This window comes from Kwoniella europaea, chromosome 1 (assembly GCF_036810445.1).
Source record: "Kwoniella europaea PYCC6329 chromosome 1, complete sequence".
In the NCBI taxonomy this organism is placed as follows: Eukaryota; Fungi; Basidiomycota; class Tremellomycetes; order Tremellales; family Cryptococcaceae; genus Kwoniella; species Kwoniella europaea.
The window spans coordinates 12,730-28,423 of record NC_089487.1 but is presented as its reverse complement, the minus strand read 5'-3'; the positions used below and the strand labels follow the sequence as shown (position 1 = coordinate 28,423).

Here is a 15,694-nt window from a genome sequence, read left to right as displayed (position 1 = left end):
AACCATATGCATGGATGAATAGGAGAGGGAAGATGCAGAGTAAAGATGGTGGATCAGGGAGTGCGTCCTGCATGGGTTTACAGATCGATTCATATCGGACAGTTTTCCATCGCGATACACCGGATTACAATCCTGATTACAGGTAATTAACCAGGAAACCACCACCACGTGGCTACCGGTTCACACATTTCTCAATGTCGCTTAACAGTGCGCTCATCAGTGTTCATACCAAGATTACATACAGCTACTACATACGCAACACAAGTTGTATAGATCTACGAAACCTCGCTTAACCCCACTAATCTCCTCTCCAGACCCCCGCTCGTCGTCTATCCTCAATGTTATGAGCGCCCGGCGTTTATTCACCTCGTTGCTCTGTTTACCTCACACGACTCTCTTCCTCCTACCACATAAATTGTAACGGGCCCTCTCTCTCATTCATGACGCTTATATAGCCGTCCCAGATCGGTCGAATGATTCTCAAACGAACATCATTCACCATAACATCAGGCTTCCGTCAATTAAGGTCCCTGTCATCCACATCCATTGGAACGATGCCCACTCACGCTACCATCGAAGTTCCCAATCTTGGCAAGGTTCAAGTACCCACTGGTCTGTTTATGTAGGTGATCCATCTCATTCACGCCAGTTGCAGTTTCTGTAAGGTATTGCAAGCTCATGTGACCGAACATCTAGTGACAATGAATGGGTCGAATCTCTGTCCAAGGAAACTTTCTCGACCGTCAATCCCGCTACCGGAAAACCCTTTTTGGACTTCGAGCACGCAAAGAAGGAAGATGTAGACAAGGCGGTGGCATCGTCTAGAAAGGCATTTAAGACAGTGTGGGGCAACAACGTTGCTGCGACGGAAAGAGCTGCCTGTGAGTGTAGGAGTTCCCTCTATCACAGCTTTCATGATAAGTCCGACAACATCGCTGACTCTGCAAATAGTGCTCAATAAGTTCGCAGATCTCATGGAACGAGATGCGGCAAAGATCGGTGCTCTCGAGTCGTGAGTATGCCAGCGGATGACCAACGGAGGTGTGACTAATACAGAGGACGGACTTAGGTTGAATTCTGGAAAGGGTGTAAGGATCGCTCGGTAAGTACTGCTCGCTTGATGCCCATTCTCGGTGGCATTGCTTCCCTTTATAAAATCTTGCTCATCTACCCTTGCAGTGAATTTGACGTCGGAGACTCCATCGCCGCTTTCAGATATTACGCTGGACTCGCCGACAAATCTCATGGTCAGACAATCAACCATTTCGGAGGAGAGAAGTTTGTATACACTCTGCATCAACCGATCGGTGTTTGCGGACAGATGTACGTAGATATCGTCGCCGTGGTGTCTCAAAGTGACGTATATATGCTCATGATCGTCTCCTACCCGCAGCATCCCATGGAACTACCCTCTCATGATGTGGGCCTGGAAGGTTGCACCAGCTCTCGCCGCCGGTTGTACTGTAGTGATGAAACCCTCGGAGCTCACTCCTCTCACAGCTTTAGTGATGTGTGATCTGGCCAAGGAAGCTGGTTTACCTGCCGGTGTGATCAACACTCTTCCTGGTCTCGGTGCTACTACTGGCGATGGCATCTCCAGGCATATGGACATTGACAAGGTGAGTGTGACTTTCCTCCAGCAAACTCTCGCATCACCTTCTATGACCATCTGCTGGTCTTCCACTGCAAAAGCCTCTTACCGCATCACTACACCCGATATAGTTGTTGAATGCTGACAACCTCTGTACCTTCCTTTGCAGGTCGCTTTCACTGGATCGGTCATCACTGGCCGAAGGATCGCCATTGCAGCTGCCGAGTCAAACTTGAAAAAGGTCACCCTTGAGCTGGGAGGCAAATCGCCATCGATCATCTTCGATTCTGCGGATGTAGAGCAAGCTGCTTCTTGGGTAGCAATGGGTATTTGGTTTAATTCGGGTCAGGATTGTACTGCTAGTAGTCGAGTGAGTTGATTGTCCGAGAAACAGTCTCTTCATGCTTGGAACACCACCCACCCTGTGGTGGCAATCCAACCCCCACCCGCGGGGTTAACCTAACATCGATCTTTCTCACTCGGATGCTCGTCCGACTTGCTCCAGGGAATGTGCTGACATACATCATCCTCCCAGCTGTACGTTCAGGACGGTATCTACGACCAATTCATCGATGCCCTCGCTTCCAAAGCCAAAGCATGCGCTATCGGTCAGCCATCTGACGAGACAACTTCTTTCGGACCGCTCATTTCGGAGGGTCAACGGGACAAAGTACTCGACTATATAGAATCAGGTCGATCGGAAGGTGCCAGAGTGGTGACAGGCGGACGGAAGTGGGATAAATCGAACGGAGGGTTCTGGGTCGAACCTACGATTCTTGCCGATACCAAGATCGGGATGAAAGTTGTTCAGGAAGAAATCTTCGGTCCTGTCATTGTCGCCTCCAAGTTTAAAACTGAAGAGGAGGTTATCGACTTGGCCAACGATACTGCATACGGCTTAGCTGCGAGTGTCTTCACCAACGACGCCAGGCAACAGACGAGATTGGCGCATTCCATTGACGCAGGTACCATCTGGCTCAACCAATATGGTATACTTCACCCTAGTGTACCTTTTGGTGGGTTCAAGACGTCTGGTATCGGCAGAGAGCTGGGTACCTACGGTCTAGAAGCCTACCAGCAGGTCAAGGCGGTTCATCAAAACCTCACCCAGACCATGTAAGTGCGAGTGCAAGTGCCCTTTTCACAGGTCACCATCTGATACGAACTGACATTCCGCATGACAGGTCTTGGCCTCTCTAGGAGATGGGGCGCAATGTCGTAAACGCTCAAAGATAAGAAGCAGCCCAAACTTGGTAATATATTGTATCACGTTATGTATCCTGTCATCGTAAAGCATACGTTGCATTATAACGTTGCAGAACGAGTGTACGATTCGAACCCAAATAAGATACGTTGTGAACAAAAGATCCTCACGAACGCTCCGTATCACTTGCATCTGACCTGATGAGTTGTAATGCCTTTGATACCCACTGTGGAACCATTTTCAAGTTGTGCATCCTCGAGAATCATGTTGCCAGGACTACATACATGTATTTGCTCTTGCCTGCATATATGTGCATGGATCATATATCGAATTGAGTCAAGCTGTGAATCACTTCCGGTCCCGACAGGATCCGCTACACAGTGTGTTATAATTTACCAATCGATGCTCTTCCGGTATGTATGTTCTCCAATTCTTCGAAGTCGCTTACCCCACTTCAAGACAGCCAAAACAGTAGCGTTGATGACGGTAATGATCAAGGCCGACGAGATAGCGAAATTTCTCAATCCCCAACCGAAACACCAAGGCGTAATAACATAATTCTATGGAGGACTGAATCAGCGGTCGACCTGATATGGACGGGGTCGCGGACTTACAAATCCGAATGTGAAGATCATGGCCAACAGAATAGTACTGAGTAGGTATGGGGCCATATCTTGAGCACAGGCTTGAACACCGTGTTCATTTTTGGGTCTTATCGGATGATAACAGTCAAAGACATATGAGACGGTCAAGATTGTCGCCAATGGTCCGATAAGATTGACAATAGCACAACCCAAGACGTAAACTATCCAATGAGCTTCGTAGTATGGGCCAAGACCCATCATCAGTAGGCCAATCGGACATAAAACAGCCGGTATAATGTAGAGCTTGAGCTTGTGTTCGGCTTCCGTGATACCATGATGCTTTTTGGCTTGTCGTAGGACAAATTTATCGGTGATATATCCACCATATACTGCACTGTATATGTTCGATTGAATAAAGTGAGCCTTACATGTCTCTGAAAGAACAGAATCCCGAAGACGTACCCTGGGATAGCGGACAGGAAAGGAGATAAAAAGGTCAATCCGACTGCACTTGTTGAGAAGTTGTATGGAGGTGCCGCCAAGATACCCGAGGATATTGCCGCAATCACTAATGTGGCCTTTGTCAGTGTTTTGTACATCAATATAGCCCACCCGGACTTACAATTGAAGCAAATCTGATACGTTGCGTACATCAAACCGCTCCACCATATCAAAGGTAATCTGTAGAGCATCAACGGTTGAGCGAGACCCCTAATCATGATCCCCAGAGCGTATCTGTGAGGCTTCATGAACTTCCAGAATCGGGGACCGGGCCAAGGGGAAGGTGTAAAAGGCGTCGCATCGGTGATGGTCATGTCCTCGACTTGTGACAATTGTGACGCTTCGTGTTCGACATTGGTTGTTGTTCTATCAGCCTTGTCGGCGTTCTTGGGATCTTCCTCTTCTGGTTGGCCTTCGAATGGCGCCGCTGAAGTGATGACAGAGGTGGAACTTCCCACATCGTGATCCCGCTCAAACGTTGACTCTTCGAGGAAGAAGAAGAGGACAAGTCCCATAATAACAGTCAAGCCGGTCGACAACCACTGCGATAGATATGCTGACGTGATCAGTCGATGTGATTCGTCTACGTACTGAGCATTCTCACTCACAATGATCGCTCGCCATCCCAAGCCTTCGTAGATGTATCCGCTCAGGATAGGTCCCAAACTTACCCCTCCGAAAAGGAAGTTGATGTACAATCCGAGAGGGAAGGATCGTTCGTGTAGGAAGAACTGACAAAGTCATATCAGGCAAGTTTGGAGAACTTCTTTTGGCGATTTGAACTCACCACATCCGCAATTGAAACCTCGACCAAAGTGAAGGAAGGTGATATGAAGAAACCCAATAGTAACCGACTCGCGATCCACTGGGAGTTTCCCTTCGCGAAAGCAGTCCAAATATTCACTAGCGCAGCACCAAAGGACGAAATGAGGTAGGTGGGTCGCTTGCCGAAAGCCAAAGAAGCTGGTTGACTGATCAAGGTGGAGACACCGATGAATAGGTATAAATAGCCCGTACCTACGTTGAGTTGATCTAATGATAAACCGGTAGAGGTGGAAAGCGGGTCGAAGACTGAGTAAAGATCGGACGATAAAATCGTTGCCGTAATCGTATAGAACACAAGACAGCTGAGCATTAGATACTTTCGCTTTTGAGTCCAATTTAGAGGATCATCGGGACTCTTGCTCGGAACGGGGATCAAGGTGACGGCGTTTTGGACTATCTCGCCTTGTTCTTGGTATATACGTGCGGTACCCGGCACGTCGAGCACATTGTCTGTCATGATGGGATATTTGCTTAACTGTGAGATCGTCGATGTTTGATGGAGGGTCGAATTGTGTCCTATCGAGACATATAAAGGGTATGTTGGATGTCTTCACCGTGTACGTCAATATACCATCTGCGCTCATGAGGCTTTAGTACTGATCCCAATCAACGATAGTCTCGTTCTTCAAACTTGGCGTTTAATGGCTAACCTCTACTTGGCTTATTCGCCAGTTACGTTGATCGGCGCTTGTGAGAAAAGGTATAAGTTACTGTCTAATGGAAGTAGCCCATGGGGGACCAACATGTGAACAGATATCATAGATTCTAAACGCAACCGAAGCGAACCTCGCTTAGATATACAGGCTAAAAATAAAACCAAGTCAACAATGGTCGCTGAATCCCCCCAAAGGCCATCGACCTAGCTGAATTCGAGTCATACTCTCACAAAGATGCTAAGCATGGTGTACTTGAATAATCCATGGGCAGCCTTGGCCATCATGATCGTACTGATGATCCTTGATCTAGCTTTCGCTGTGATACGTGCGGGCTTTACGTAACTGATCGACAGCGGGTCAATCGCAATCGCAGGGTTTGTTCAACACAGAGTCATTTGTGCCCTATCCCACTCCAACGTCTCCTGACCTATACCATATCAATGACTTGACGACCCTCACTTATACTTCACTATGTTGAGAACCACGTCCATCACCTCGAGCAGTACCGAGACCCACGGCACGCTCAAGTTGCGACCATCAGCCGTTCAAGATTCACCCGCAACTTCAGGATTCCCCATTACCACTGATCTGACGTCTTCACCGTTCTATGACGTACAAACTGGCCCGACCCGCGTGGTCTTACCGACATTCACGTCGTTGGAAGAGGAAAGAAGGTATCGGAAGGAGCACTTGGCTTTAGTGTTTAGGATATTACATCGGTTCAAGCTCGCTGAGGGTATTGCTGGTGAGTTTTCCGGCATTGTTGTATGGGATCCTATCTAATGTACTTCCAGGTCATTGCAGTGTCAGAGACCCGATTGAGCCTGATACTTTTTGGGTCAATCCTCAGGGCAAATCTTTCGCTCTGATGAAACAGTCGGATTTGGTCAGATGTTCCGCCGAAGACGGCCATATGGTGGAAGGTGTAGCACCCACCGACGCTTCAGCTAGCTCGATTCACTCTCAGTTGTACAAGTCGCTTGGTCGGGGACCAGAAGGCATAGAAGCTATCGTGCATGTTCATGGTCCTCACACCAAAGCGTTCTCTTCGTTGGGACGTACGCTGGATATGATCAGTCAAGACGCGTGCGCTTATCATGATGAGCAGGTTCTGGTTTCTTTTGGAGGTGAGTCGAATGAATCTGAACCAACTTGTCGTTGTAATCCGCTCATGTCGCTGTCGACGCAGGCGCCGTGTTCGACAACAAAGAGGGTGAAAGGATCGCTTCAGCGGTGGGAAAGGACAAGAAGATCGCTATCTTGCAGAATCACGGTATAATATCGCTGGGAAGGCTGAGCATAGATGAAGCAGCTTGGTGGTGAGTTCGATGAGTGGAAGCGGCTCTCCACTTGGCTGACTCATCACAGGCAAATCAACTTTGAAATGTGCTGTCACGCTCAACTCCTAGCGGACGCTGCTCGCAGACCCACAGATCCAGTAGTCGAGGCTGGTCCGGAAGAAATAGCATCTACAAAGCGGGAGATGGGTAGCTCTGAAATGGGCTGGTTTTCGCTTGCTGCATATATAGAGGAGGAGGAGTATCACTCGGGTGGACGTCATAGGCTATAGTGTGTATCCACAAGGGACATCGTGAGTCTCGACATTCGTGTTTACATCTCTATATCGTTCTTTGCTCTGAGAACACGGTTCATTCAGTATCGAGCCAAGTCGCATGTGCGAGGCTCAGCACATGAATATCTCTAACCCGTCGTTACCTAGCCAAGCAGAACGGGGCACCCAGATTCTAGCAAAATCTCCACCCAACCGCATGCCTGTTCGTCCTCACCCTCATCTATTCTCGTCCACATCTCTTCGCACACCATTTGTACCACTTCGATCTCGTAGCAGCATTGAGGTACGAACAGCTTCAGTTGAGCGCGAGCGGAGTCACGGCTGATGGGATCTTTCAAAGTCGAACAAGCGATGATCAGAGGCTAAAATAGTTGCGTTAGATTGATTGGCCCATACAAGGACAATCATCAAGACAGCTTACCCAGTTCATGTATTCTACCTTGTCCCCTACAGAGGCGCATATCTCCAGGACAGCCAAGGCAGCCTTCTCAACCCGCTCGTCTGTTCTCGAAGCTTTGTGGATCTTTCTAAGGATGGATATATTACCCGCTTGCCATATTGCCAAGGATCCTGCTTTGACTCTTTCCTCTGGTTCTAGAGCGCCCTCCGTCATCACCCATCCATTCCAATCCGATTCTATCCGATGGGCCATTTCGGTGTCCATGAAAGAGGAAGTATCGGTGGTGATCAGGAATGATGAAAGCGTTGCGTATAACGTGATCAACGAGCGAGAAATCCCACACAGCTCTTCAAATCGACGTAACTATTTGGGTCTATGTTGTCAGCGAGGACTATATTACATCGGAAGGAATGAAAACTCACCCCGTGCTGTTTCTCTTCTGCCTCTGCTAGTACTGTCCACCAGGTGGGAGCCCCGTGAACATCGCCTGATAGGATGCTATAATCAATGCCAGTAGAGAATGAACCTGTTCGACGATTGCATCAGCTGATGTACTCCATATTCCCGGTAACTTGTTGACGCACCTAGCAGACTGAGTGTCACAAGAGACTCCACAGCACATTTCATCGCGGGATCCACGTAGGTCGAAGTGGAAATGATCACGTCCATCCCTCCTACACCTTCAATAGTACTCTTGACGATCCGCATCAACTCTCTCCACTTCGGATTTGTCCCCAGCAGCTGCGCAGATGAATCAGCTAAAGCAGAAGCAGCCAACAACAGAGAGAGCACTGACATCGGCTGTCAACGTCAACGCGCATGCTGACAAGAAGGCAGCATCGCACGTCGGAGGGTGTTTGGAAGAAAGTAAGCGCAATAGTCGAAGACAATCTTTCCTGTAGTTGAGCGCGAGAGATCTGGTGTTGAGACTGGCAGTGGTACTTCCATCTCGTCCTTGTAGACTATGTATGTAGATAATGAGCGAGACGTGGACCATACACAACTTGAGCAGTGACATACTAGGAGAGATGAACAGCACCCATGTACAACATAGATAATTTGAGTGCCGTACCACTAGTGCTTTCTTCGCCCTGTGTTGTCATGAACAACGGAGCTACGCTCCCTACCCAAGGATTATGATCTTCCGAGACTACGATGATGGAGAAAGAATAGGTAACGCAGTGATGGAACTGTTCAAGGGACCCAGTCAGCTCACCGATATCCACTCTTGTCATGGACATCTTACTCACACATTGCAGGTCCTCAATGGACGGGAAAAATGCGTGTAGAAAATTGGGAGGTTCGCTAGGTTGCAGGAAGTACGAGGCCATTCGAGTGTTACGACAGACAGCCATCAGCAGATCCACGGGTCCCAAGGTTTCCAATGCCGTCTGCCATCCTGGCTGCGCGCTGCGATGAGGGACAAAAGGTGGGATGTGGGTATTGGATATCACAGATGTCGAGTGCTGACTATTAAGATTGCGAGCGTGATTTGGCAGAGACGGACCTGGCGATGCGGGTGTTTGAGCATCTGGTTCTGCTGGTTGCCGGTGTGAGGTTCTCTCGGGGGTTGCTTGTGAAGGAGAAGAATGAGCAGGACGTATAGGTCGGATGGGCAATGCCTCTGTCGTTTTGGAGTAGATGCACTGGGATCCGATCATCAGCACCTCTTGACCAATGATATTGTATCGAACCGACCCACCTTCACAGAGTACCTGGTGCAGCGTTCGCATTGCGGTTTCCCTGACAGAACTCGCTCAACTCTGGAGAAGTCACGAGAAAAGAGAGACATATGCATGAGAACTCACCTAAGTCACACTTTATTTTACGTTTCCTACATGTCAAACATCCATTGCGATTTCTAGTGATTGGCCGGCGAGGTTGAGGGATAGATTGTGATTCAGTCATAGATTGGGGCAGGCTCAGTGTTATCAGAAAAATTCATATTCCATCAAAGCAGCTGGAAGGTCCCACCTATATCGATATAGGAGTAGGACCACCAAAGTTACAAGTGCAGTAAGATGCCTTATCTCGGTTGTCTGACCAATCACAACAATAACGAGAATGCAACGTCAACAATGCATATCGTGGTTGAAGCAGCATCGTGGGAAAGTTGGTCAAGCCCCAACAGTTGCACAAAGTGGCGGGTATATACAAATATTTATGGACATCAAATCCCAGCCTGATCATTCACGCACGCCAATATGATGGCTATCCGTACCATCGGTTAGAGAGACGATCATGGATTCCTAGTATATGAGTGAGCCCGATGTGTGTTGCATCAACAAAGAGCTTAAAGACCATTCGTCGATCACTTACGGTAGGCGCCTGATACCGTTTATTTGCCCAAGTTGACCATAGGACGGCCAATATCGCGGCAAATCCTCCAACGAAAACCACCACTGCTACACGTCAACTCCTTTCCCAACGATTTGAGGACTCAATCACTCACCATAGCTCATACTTGCTGCTGTCACTGGCTGTGGCACGTATCAATCTATATCAGTCGAGAATTCTCACATATGATGGTCGCACACTAACCATGGTCGCTGGAAAACAATAGATCACGCAAGATTGCAGCACAAAGAAGACCGCGATCAGATTACAAGGGACACCCCACCTTCCAAGGTCAGATGTTCGGCCTGGGGCAGCTGAGTTGAGTTTGCGGCGACCACCCAATAGCATCAAGATTGCTGGTATGGCTTTCATGACAAGATTTTTAGCCAGGTCTTCCACTCGGCTCAAAACGCCAGAGACTTACCATATGATATCTCGAAGACAATAGTCGCGGCTCCAGTGAGCGAGTTGAATGTAGATGTAGATCCAAGCTGGATGAGTCCGCAAATTAATGGAACGACGACACACAAACCAAGACCATAGACAGGCTCGCCTCGGAAGGTGATACACCACAGATCAGTGTAGGGTAACACCTTGTCTCGACCTAAAGCCATCAATACACGAGATCCAGTCAAGGTGATACCTCTGACCGAGTTCATGAAAAGGATTGATGGTATGAGCAGGAAGACTGTGGCAGCTGCTTTCGATTTCGTGGTATCCAGGCATAACTGTGCGAAGGGAAGACTGGCGGTCTCTCATCATCAAAGTGTTCAGCGGAAGCTTAAAAGGAACACTTACACGTAGAGCGTCGACATGACATGATCCACGTCGGTGATGCAGAACAACATTGCTAATAGCACTGCCATTCCTGATAACGCGCTCACGCCGATTGTCCATGTCACAGCTTTTGGACCATCTCTTCTTGGATTGGGCATTTCTTCTGAGATGTGATAGATCACGTCGAATCCGAGATACGCGAAAGCTGATTGTAACAAGCCTAGGAGCCAAGCAATCACCATCGAATTCCACCCGGTCAAATTCTCCAGACCGCCAAATACGAAAGACTGGGTGTCACTCCGTCAGCGAGCCCTCAACCCCACAATGAAAGCAAGCTTACTGCTGGTGCCTTTGATTCTGCGGTGACTGGCAAAGTGATCACGATAGCGATAACACAAAACGTCGATGCCACCATCAGACCTTGATCAAGTAGTCGGTTTCCCCTAGAATGTGGAAGTGAGTGAGGTCACATCGCAGAATACAGCGGCCACGATTCACCTTGTCCCTAGACACAGCGTCACGGATGGGCCGAAAAGCACGATAGCTGTAAAAACTCCATATTGCTGACCAGCGGTGAATGTAGAGTCTGGTCTGTTCACGGTTATAGCCGCGATAAGCAGTGTAGCTGACACGGATAACTATGAGCAGTCATTCACAGAGACGTCCACCCAAAACTCACTAGCCAGATACCCTGCCGTAGCCGCACCGAGCCAAAGACCAATGACATTTAGCATTCCAGTGACCCAACTGATCAAGTTCCTCCACTTGGGCGGGGATAGGATGGCAGCCCAGTGATATTGTCCGGCGGCGGAGGGGTATACTGCGAAGATTTCTCCATGTGACAAGACTGTCGCCAGATTACAAATAGACGCGTAGACAAAACCCCATACCACTGAATCATCCGTCATCAGTGTCACGCATAGATGCCATAATACCATCTGCGTGCCCACTCACATGCACTTGGACCTCCTGAGACCAGTCCGGAGCCCAGACCGACCACAAGGACGACCCAGGTATTGATCACAGAGAACGCAAGACCGAAAGCAGTCAACGGACTGAAGGCCTCTCGGTCCAGCCCTTTCGGTGTTTGTAAACTATTGACAGCTACTGTATCGCTGTCCACGATATTGATGGTTGTCGGATTGGGAAGCAATTCTGTTGACTGCTTTGAGCTGTACAAGGTCTTGTTGCCCATAAGATCGATCGCATATTGAGACGAGTTGCCCTCCATAGTGTTAAACGATGTGAGAGAGTATGGTGCAGTGACCCCGCTCGGTATGGGCTTTGCCATCGGTTCTTTAATAAGTATTGTTTCCAATCCTCGTAATATCGATAGTGCTGCGATCCTTGCGATATACTTCCCCTTCTCAAGGGCTTATCTCGCTAAGGGATCCAATCGTCTTTGAAAGCCCTATCTTGACTATGATAAGACCACGCACTGGATGCGATCCGCCACTATCAATTAGGCCGGGGTGGACGTTACATGTCCGTCCCGCGATCTGCTCGCTCTTTTGGCCAATCACAGCCAACTTCTTGATCCCGTAATCTCGCTCTCTCGACCAATGATTTTAGCGAGTTGCTGTACCATCATCCTTGTCCGGATACCAGCCTAGCATATAAAATACGAAGACTCGGGACAGCTTTGCACTTAACGATGCAACCAGCCTCAATTTCTTTTTTTTTTTTCTTTTTTTTCACTGAAATGACCTTCATTGAATCTACGCTTTCCGCTGTCGTATCAAAACTCGGTATGAGCAGCGCCGAACAATCACAATATCATCCTCTTGACCCACTCACGGCCTCGGAGATAGCTCGTTCAGTCGAAGCGATCCGACATACCGCCAAAGGAGGGAGATTGTGGTTCAAATCCATTCAACTAGTCGAACCTCCTAAAGCGATTCTCGTCCCCTGGCTGGACGACCATGCAGCAGGTAAAACAGTTTCCAGACTCGACAGGATAGCCGAAATTTTAGTGGGTCGAAGGCACCCGGAAGGAGCCGACTGGCTAGGTAAGTGTATGCACAATATAATGACTTCTAAAGACTCGACTGACATCAACGCTTCAACCCAGTCTATCAAATCTCTCTACCAGAGAATGGTAGTTCTCAGATCATCTCCGCTGAGCCGGTGCCCGCTGGCCAGCATGTGCCGCCAGATATGGGGGAAATGATCGCTGCTGAGGAAGCATTGCTCAACAACCCGACATTCAAAGCTGCCATAGCTAAACTTGAGCTACCTTCGAATGCTAAAGTAGTTGCAGATGGATGGATCTATGGTGAGTCACCACAAAAGCCCTTGCTTAACTCGCGTCTAACACTGCTTGACTCAGGCGCGGACACGCTCGACGCAACACCTCGATCCATCCCTTTCATGGTCTACCTTTCATTTTCTGATAATCCCGATACATGCCATTATGCCGCTCCTCTTCCGATCGTTCCAGTGATAAGCGCAGATACATTCGAGCTGCAACGATTAGAATACTGTCCGATCTATGGGAAGGGGGATCGAACATTGTTAGATCTAGAAGGTAGATTTCCATGGGAAGCTTATGTCCCCAACGAATATGACGAGAAAATCAGAGCTACAGCTGGCCTCTCATCACGAGGTGATATCAAACCTTATAGGGTCTTGCAGCCTGAGGGAGCTAGCGTGAGTGGTCTTGTGAACCTCGTGTAGCCGTACACCTCTCACACTGCGTGATATGTCCAGTTCACACTAGAAGGGCGAGTCATTCGATGGCAAAAATGGGCCTTCCATATCGGTTTTAATTATAGGGAGGGGATCGTTCTCAGCGACATCAGATACGATGGTCGAACTACGTTTTATCGGCTGAGTGTGAGCGATATGACGGTACCTTATGGTGATCCACGAGTGAGTGATGGGATGATCGTCACTCAAGCAACAGGCTGATACTCCACCAGGCTCCCTTCCATCGTAAACAAGCTTTCGACCTTGGTGATATCGGTGCCGGTCTCACAGCCAACGAATTAGGCTTGGGATGTGATTGTCTTGGGGAGATTGCTGTGAGTCGTTCAGTCTGTTGATCCACATATGACCTTCACTGACATCCACACTCATCGCTATAGTACCTCAACTTCGATCACTTCAGCCAAGACGGTAGTCCCACGTTGCAACGAGGAGTTGTCTGCATTCACGAACAAGATGACGGAATCGGATGGAAACACACCAACTTCCGTACCAATAAACCCTCTGTCACTCGTTCCCGTATCCTCATCATCCAGACTATTGTAAGTTGATTCCCCTGCATGGGATGCTGAATTGCTGCTTGCAGATAACGGTAGCAAATTACGAATACATCTTCGCCTGGAGGTTTGATCAGGCCGCTGGCATTGGTCTTGAAGTACGAGCAACCGGTATCCTGAGTACTGTAGCAATTCTTCCAGGGGAAACCTCTCCATATGGTAATGTCGTATCTCCTGGGTGGGTCATGGGCATCTTTGGAAGTAGTCTCGCGTTGATAGTGTGACTTCCATAGCGTACTCGCCACCAATCACCAGCATCTGTTCTCCGTACGGATCGACCCAGCCATCGATGGACACAATAACACCGTTGTTCAAGAGGATTCGGTTGCCATGCCGTTCGATAAAGCCAATCCCCCTTTGGACAACAAATGGGGTGTGGGATACACCGTCGAGAAGAAATCTATCACCAAGAGTGGCTGGGCAGATGCTGCTCCCGAGAAGAACAGAGTGTTTAAAATGTACGTCTTGTTCAGGGTATCCCCTCCGTTTGCTGATGACTCTGAAATGTAGCACCAACCCTAACAAAGTCAACCCTGTATCTGGTAAAAACGTCGCTTACAAGCTCGTCCCGGCACCATCGCAACTCATGTTGGCTCATCCCGACTCTATAGCTTATGCCGTGAGTCAAGGATCCCCCACAGCTTCTGCAACTATGACTGATAATTGGCATGTCCCTAGCGAGCGGAATTCGGGGAACACCATATATACGTCACATCTTATAAAGAGAGGGAGTTATACGCCGGCGGTCTGTACACCAATCAGTCGAACGGCAATGCCAACGGTCTACGGTCCTGGATAGCCAGAGAAGACAACGTGGACAACGCAGATCTGGTCGTATGGCATACGTTCGGTTTGACTCATAACCCTAGGGTAGAGGACTTCCCCGTGGTACGTCAAGTAGTAACATAGAACTAACAGCTGACTATCTCTTTGTCCAGATGCCATGCGAGACTCACATGATCCACCTAAAGCCCAACGACTTCTTCACCGCTTCGCCAGCGATTGATGTACCGGCCAGTACGCAAGCGTTCAATCAATCGCGACTGCATAATCCCGGACAACATTTCCAAGGTGACAACGAGATCGAGAACAACGCGAAGGCAAACGGTCTCAACAAGCAAGGGTGCTGCGCTTAAATTCAGTTTGTAGCTAGTACCAGCCTATTGATGCATTGTATATCTACGCAAGGCTTCGTTCATCATCACAAATACGGTCTCCAGGATTGACAATTATAGGGGTATTCAATTTTATTCTTGATGTTTTCCAAGTACCATTTTCTACTTCGAACTTACACATCAAGCGTACTCTGTCTCTGATAGAGTTGTTGTACGACTTTGGGACTACATACACGCCAAAGCAAGCATGATATCACATGTGTAGAAGGGGTATTGAAAGCGGCTTTAATTGCTACTTTCGTGCAGTTGAAAGAGCATCGTCCAACCGGTACTTCCAAAAACGAGCTTTTGAGCTGGTTTTCCTAAGTCTGGTATAACAGTACTTATCAAGTATGATTGATGTGATATGTATGTATCCTGAGACCTCTTTTGAACTATAATTCAAGTGGAGATAGAGAACTGAGCTTGAAATCGCACTTGGCTCATGAAATGTGTGATATCGAATACCCCTAAATGTTCACTGTGAAGCCTGTTCCGTCTACCTCGACTGACCTGCAATATAAGTGGTATCTGAATCGCCACTGGTTTGAGTCTCGTGTTATGTGTTAGACTTCATAGATATGTATAGAAGAGCTTGTGGGTATGCATAGTGCTTCCTGATTTGATCGCTACGAATCTCCTGCTGACAGCCTTCAGACGATGTGTTGCTGCTTCGATAACCTGGGCATATTGTACAGATACAGTAGCCCTACTTTCGGATAAATGCGATTCAACACGCCATATTCATCACGCCATATTCATCACGCCATCTCTCATCAAGTTTTTTGCTTGCCTCGGAGGTAGGTCGAAAGAGCGATACATAAATAGA

General features: G+C 48.3%; 6 protein-coding genes across 6 annotated transcripts; 3 read left to right on the top strand and 3 right to left on the bottom strand.

The window, feature by feature from the left end:
* Window positions 1-554: 554 nt before the first annotated feature.
* Window positions 555-2,711, top strand: V865_000009 (uncharacterized protein; the record flags this gene model as incomplete). Its single annotated transcript, XM_066223841.1, has 8 exons — window positions 555-622; window positions 697-881; window positions 952-1,012; window positions 1,070-1,102; window positions 1,180-1,323; window positions 1,394-1,619; window positions 1,761-1,961; window positions 2,127-2,711. The coding sequence occupies 8 exons, from the start codon at window positions 555-557 to the stop codon at window positions 2,709-2,711; spliced, it is 1,503 nt and encodes a 500-aa protein (XP_066079938.1).
* A 476-nt stretch (window positions 2,712-3,187) lies between these two features.
* On the bottom strand, window positions 3,188-5,162 carry V865_000008 (uncharacterized protein; the record flags this gene model as incomplete). The annotated part of the gene is made up of 6 exons (XM_066223840.1): window positions 3,188-3,355; window positions 3,410-3,773; window positions 3,842-3,947; window positions 4,002-4,422; window positions 4,489-4,611; window positions 4,668-5,162. The coding sequence occupies 6 exons, from the start codon at window positions 5,160-5,162 to the stop codon at window positions 3,188-3,190; spliced, it is 1,677 nt and encodes a 558-aa protein (XP_066079937.1).
* A 670-nt stretch (window positions 5,163-5,832) lies between these two features.
* V865_000007 (uncharacterized protein) lies at window positions 5,833-6,931 on the top strand (the record flags this gene model as incomplete). The annotated part of the gene is made up of 4 exons (XM_066223839.1): window positions 5,833-6,106; window positions 6,156-6,488; window positions 6,551-6,680; window positions 6,730-6,931. The coding sequence occupies 4 exons, from the start codon at window positions 5,833-5,835 to the stop codon at window positions 6,929-6,931; spliced, it is 939 nt and encodes a 312-aa protein (XP_066079936.1).
* A 146-nt stretch (window positions 6,932-7,077) lies between these two features.
* On the bottom strand, window positions 7,078-9,242 carry V865_000006 (uncharacterized protein; the record flags this gene model as incomplete). The annotated part of the gene is made up of 9 exons (XM_066223838.1): window positions 7,078-7,296; window positions 7,356-7,697; window positions 7,757-7,860; window positions 7,919-8,075; window positions 8,131-8,296; window positions 8,355-8,524; window positions 8,585-8,980; window positions 9,037-9,077; window positions 9,143-9,242. The coding sequence occupies 9 exons, from the start codon at window positions 9,240-9,242 to the stop codon at window positions 7,078-7,080; spliced, it is 1,695 nt and encodes a 564-aa protein (XP_066079935.1).
* A 278-nt stretch (window positions 9,243-9,520) lies between these two features.
* Window positions 9,521-11,679, bottom strand: V865_000005 (uncharacterized protein; the record flags this gene model as incomplete). Its single annotated transcript, XM_066223837.1, has 10 exons — window positions 9,521-9,583; window positions 9,654-9,736; window positions 9,787-9,814; window positions 9,876-10,036; window positions 10,096-10,415; window positions 10,470-10,735; window positions 10,789-10,891; window positions 10,947-11,073; window positions 11,128-11,340; window positions 11,403-11,679. The coding sequence occupies 10 exons, from the start codon at window positions 11,677-11,679 to the stop codon at window positions 9,521-9,523; spliced, it is 1,641 nt and encodes a 546-aa protein (XP_066079934.1).
* Window positions 11,680-12,150: 471 nt separating this feature from the next.
* On the top strand, window positions 12,151-14,847 carry V865_000004 (uncharacterized protein; the record flags this gene model as incomplete). Its single annotated transcript, XM_066223836.1, has 11 exons — window positions 12,151-12,457; window positions 12,520-12,723; window positions 12,778-13,097; window positions 13,158-13,319; window positions 13,370-13,471; window positions 13,535-13,696; window positions 13,741-13,889; window positions 13,945-14,169; window positions 14,222-14,330; window positions 14,390-14,599; window positions 14,650-14,847. The coding sequence occupies 11 exons, from the start codon at window positions 12,151-12,153 to the stop codon at window positions 14,845-14,847; spliced, it is 2,148 nt and encodes a 715-aa protein (XP_066079933.1).
* Between the last annotated feature and the right edge of the window lie 847 nt (window positions 14,848-15,694).